We start from the raw sequence: 4,235 nt of genomic DNA on the forward strand, positions 1-4,235 counted from the left end.
ACTTTTTTTTTCTATCTTTTTTTTCTTTTTTTTTTGTAGGAGAATGCAAATCTGTACAAAAATACTCTGGTTGCAAGAAAAGCTAGGGCACACTGTTCAACTAAGAGTAGTTTAGCTGTTGGAAAAATAAGAGCATTTAATTTTTTTATCTAAAAATATGTATAAATCCCCTCAAAATGGTAATGAATCATACACAGTACATACTAAAAATATTTAAAATAGAGAATATTCCTCACAGAGGACTTTTTTTCTTTAATTACTGCTAAAAAATAATTACAAAGTCCAAACTGGCAGGGAGAATTGAGCAAACTGGTCGCAGGACTCTCCGTCATTCTCCACACTTGCTCGGAAGTTTAAGTCCGGTTTCTCTTCAATGCTGCTGGTCCATCTAGCCAAGAGTGGCCTGGCCACTGATTCACAACAAGTTGGTACTGCGTTTGGATAGGTAACATTTCTGTCTTGGAATGTGAGTACGAGTTGCCTTTAGCTTAAGTGTCTTTAAAAGAGAACAGGAAAAAAAAATGTCCAAAGGAAATTCTGCTTGGTTATTTACTTCTTGGGTTATTTGTATGATCATCTCCGCCATCATCGCCCTTTGTTTAAGGTCTCCTTATGGTCTGGTGAGCTGTGTGTAGACGGGTTGTTCCCAGTGCTGAGGGCTGTGGGTCTGCGGGATGGACGGGACCCCCGAGGTGTCGGCAATGGGGGTGTACATGGGGCGCTGCGCGGGGTTCATGTAGGTGAAGGTGGAGTAGAGACCAGAGCCCTGGCCCGCTGCGTGGCTGTAGTAGGAGCCCGAGTTCTGGTGGTCGGTGTAGTCGTACTGCGAGCGGGTGATGGGCGGGTAGGAGGGGCTGTAGTGAGGGAGGTTGAAAGGGCTGTAAGCGATCTGCTGCGGCGAGTGCTGCTGCTGCTCGCTGTAGTGGCTGGGGCTCAGCTGCTCCGTCTTGATGTGGGTTCTCTGGGACTGCCCCGGCTCGCTGCTCAGCGTGGTCAGCGTATGCGCCTGCTGCTGCTGTGGGGGAGCTGCCTGCTGCTGTGGGGGCGCCGCCTGCTGCTGCGGGGGTGCCTGGGGGGCTTGAGGGGCCTGCGGGGGCTGCTGCGGGGGCGGCGGTGGTGCCTGCTGCTTGGACATCCACCCGTGGCCGGCGCCGGCGGATGTCGCTGCGGTGCTGCTGATACCATAGCTGCCGGTGTAGGTGACCTGGCCATGCGTGGCCGGCACCCCCGGGTGGCCATTGGGCGGCAGGTACTGGTCAAATTCATTGACATCGAAGGTCTCAATGTTGGAGATGACGTCACTACTCAGCTCGCCGATGTCCACATCACGGAAGTCGATGGGGGGCTGTCTGCCTCCCTCTGGCAGGGGGCGCCCCTCTCGCTTCAGGTCAGCCTTGCCCGGCTGCACGTCGGTTTTGGGGGTGGTGGGTGGAGTCGGTGGGCCCTGGGATTGACCTGCAGGAAATAAAAGAAAAAGAAGGGGAAAGTCAAGGAAAGTCAAGGAGGGCTGTGCAGAGGCCTTAGTCTTAGGTACCTTCCTGGGACCCTCCCTTGTTGCTAAAGTGTAATAAGGACCCGAGCAGGAGCGGGAGGGCGCTGCACCAAAGATAAGTCGCCAAATGATTAACCTGCGGGTACACACTTAGCAGCCTCCTTTTATCAGGGGAAGGTCTGAGGCCCCAAGGGTACGGAAGACCAAATTGCTACTTGTAGAAGAGCGGCTGTGTGTGCTTTTGGGGTGGGGAGCAAAGAAACGAAGAGGGTAAGTTCGTAAAGTTGTAAAGGCATTTTACTTAGCAATAAAAAAATTACTCTTAGGATGCTGGGACTAAGCTGGTGCGCACGTGTGTATGTGTGCATGTGTGTGCTGGGACCCTGGGCAGCATGGGGAGCGGGATTAGGTGCAAATTCAAATTCCCCCAATAGAACCTCCTAGGAGGGTGGGGGGTGCGGCTGGGTATGTGCCCAGTGGGGGGGCTGCGGGTGGCTTGGCCTGGAACTGGGGTGGGACTCACCCGAGTGCTCACCAGGGGAATGCACTTCGCTCATGCCGGAGGAGGAGTGCGGTGAGTCGGCCTGCAGCGCCTTGAAGATGGCGTTGGGAGAAATGTGCGTCTGCTCCGTGGCCTCCTCGGCCTCCGCCTGCCCGTTTTTCACCGACTTCCTCCGCCGTGGCTGGTACTTGTAGTCCGGGTGGTCCTTCTTGTGCTGCACGCGTAGCCGCTCTGCTTCCTCCACGAAGGGCCGCTTCTCGCTCTCGTTGAGCAGTCTGGCGGGAGCGGGGCGGGGCGGGGGGAACGCAGAAAAAAAGAGGGGGAAGTCAGTGAACTCGGTGAGGTGTCAGGCCCCCACCACCCCGCCACCTTCGTACACATCCTCCTCCTCCCTGTCTTCCAATGTTATAGCTCGTAACTTTTTTTTTTTTTTAAAGTAAAAGTAAAAGCAAAGAAAATTTTGAGTTCTTGTAGTCCGAACTGAGAGGTCACTCCTCGCCCCACCCCCCTCTCCTTCTATTTTGGAAACCTCGGAGAGGAAAGCAGCTCCCCACTGCTGTCGCTCTGAACATCTTTGCTACTGGAGTTATGTGCGCCCCCCCCCCAAAAAAAAAGAACTTTCCGGAAAATTACTTAAACTGGAGAAGTTTTCCCCAACTCCCAAACCCCATTCCCAGCAACCTCCCTCCTTCCCCCATTCCTGCCAGGGGTCTCTTCCAGCCTCAGCCCCCCCCCGCACCCCCCCGCACCCCCTCCCATCTCCTTGAGTGTCGGCTGCACGAAAGGGTGCAGTTCCTGGGAGGGTGAGGCAACTCCCCACCACCATTAAACTCTACGGCGACTAGCTGGCATTGCCCTCCTCCTGTCTTCTAAAAGCCTGTCCTCAGGGTCTCCCCTCAAATCTCAAGAACTTGGTCCAATTTAGAGCCAAAGCAACCACCCCCCTTCCTTCGCGCGCGCTGGCTCCGGGAACGGCAACTCCCTGCCGTGGGGGGCGGGGCAAGGACCTTCAGCCCAGGCCAGCACCCCCAGCTGCAGCAGAGCCCACCGCACCGCACCGCCCCCCGCCGGGCCCTACCTCCAGAGCTTGCCCAGCGTCTTGCTGAGCTCCGCGTTGTGCAGGTGTGGGTACTGGTCGGCCAGCTTCCTGCGCGCTGCCTGCGCCCACACCATGAAGGCGTTCATGGGCCGCTTGACGTGCGGTTTGTTCTTGCTGGAGCCGTTGACGCGTACCGGCATGGGCACCAGGGTCCAGTCGTAGCCCTTGAGCACCTGGCTGACCGCCTCGCGGATGCACACAGGGAACTTGTCCTCTTCGCTTTCCTTCTTCAGGTCCGGCTCGCCCTTGGGGAATGTGTTTTCCTGGGGCCGCGTGTTCTCGGTGTCGGAGCCGGAGCCTGATGGGCAGGGCGAGCCAGCCGAGTCCTCGGACATGGTGGGGCTGGGAGCGCCGGACAGGCCCTTCTCCTGCTCGTCGGTCATCTTCATGAAGGGGTCCAGGAGATTCATACGCAGGCCCGGGGCAGGGGGCGGGAGGCCGGGAAAGGCGAGAAGCCGCGGCGGCTCGGGGACTCGAGGCGCGGGCTCCTCTCCCCTCGGCTGCCCGGACGCGGACGCGGAGCGAGCGGCTCCCAAGAAGGTTGGCGCGTCACCTGGCTGCAGCAGCGAGCACTTAGCTAGGCGCTGGGTGGCGGGTCCGCAGCTGCCCGCTCCAAATGGGGAAGACGAACTGGAGAGGAAGAGGAGAAGGGGAAGAAAGCAAAAGTGGGGCACTTGCACCCCTTCGCTTCTCCTCCTGCAAAGGAAAGTTCCCGGGGTGAAACTGGTGAGTCGCCGCGCCACTGAAGTCTGCAGTCAGTTCCGAGCTCGGCTCTCGGCTCTCCAACTCCCAGCCCCGGGTCTCTTTAATAAATACTGTCCCTCACCTTAGAGACGTTCAGCCAATCACAGCACGGCAGTCCCCGGGCTGGCAAACAGCGGATTGGATCCGATTTTGGAGGGGGAGGAGGATTGTGGCTGTGGGCTGGGTGACGAGACCAGAGGGAGGAGAGGGGAGGGAAGCGCAGCCCCAGGGTGGAGGGCCGGGTGGGGGGAGGGGGCGCTGTGGGGAAGGCGGGGGACCCGGGACGTCCAAGTGTGTAAGTTTGCCTTACTCTCTGAATGTCAGAATTTGGTACCGTCTCCGCGTCCCTCCCCCCCCTCGTGTGTGTGCGTGTGTGCGTGTGTGTGTGTGTGTGTGCG

At 57.9% G+C, this 4,235-nt stretch overlaps 1 protein-coding gene across 1 annotated transcript; it reads right to left on the minus strand.

The window, feature by feature from the left end:
- Nucleotides 1–377: 377 nt before the first annotated feature.
- Nucleotides 378–3,503, minus strand: Sox9 (SRY-box transcription factor 9). The gene is made up of 3 exons (XM_076870930.2): nt 3,073–3,503; nt 2,016–2,269; nt 378–1,455 (listed from the first exon to the last, which is right to left on the minus strand). Exons 1-3 carry the CDS (start codon nt 3,501–3,503, stop codon nt 611–613), a joined length of 1,530 nt encoding a protein of 509 aa, XP_076727045.1. The 3' UTR covers nt 378–610.
- Between the last annotated feature and the right edge of the window lie 732 nt (nt 3,504–4,235).

The sequence above is a fragment of the Callospermophilus lateralis genome, chromosome 11 (genome assembly GCF_048772815.1).
Source record: "Callospermophilus lateralis isolate mCalLat2 chromosome 11, mCalLat2.hap1, whole genome shotgun sequence".
NCBI lineage: Eukaryota > Metazoa > Chordata > Mammalia > Rodentia > Sciuridae > Callospermophilus > Callospermophilus lateralis.

Excerpts from the sequence above, each read along its gene's own strand:
- Sox9 (XM_076870930.2), bottom strand. The coding sequence starts at position 3,503 with ATGAATCTCCTGGACCCCTTCATGAAGATGACCGACGAGCAGGAGAAG. Across the intron at positions 2,270-3,072 it reads ACGCTGGGCAAGCTCTGGAG|ACTGCTCAACGAGAGCGAGA; the intron begins GTAGGGCCCGGC and ends CGCTCCCGCCAG. Across the intron at positions 1,456-2,015 it reads TTCCCCTGGTGAGCACTCGG|GTCAATCCCAGGGCCCACCG; the intron begins GTGAGTCCCACC and ends TATTTCCTGCAG.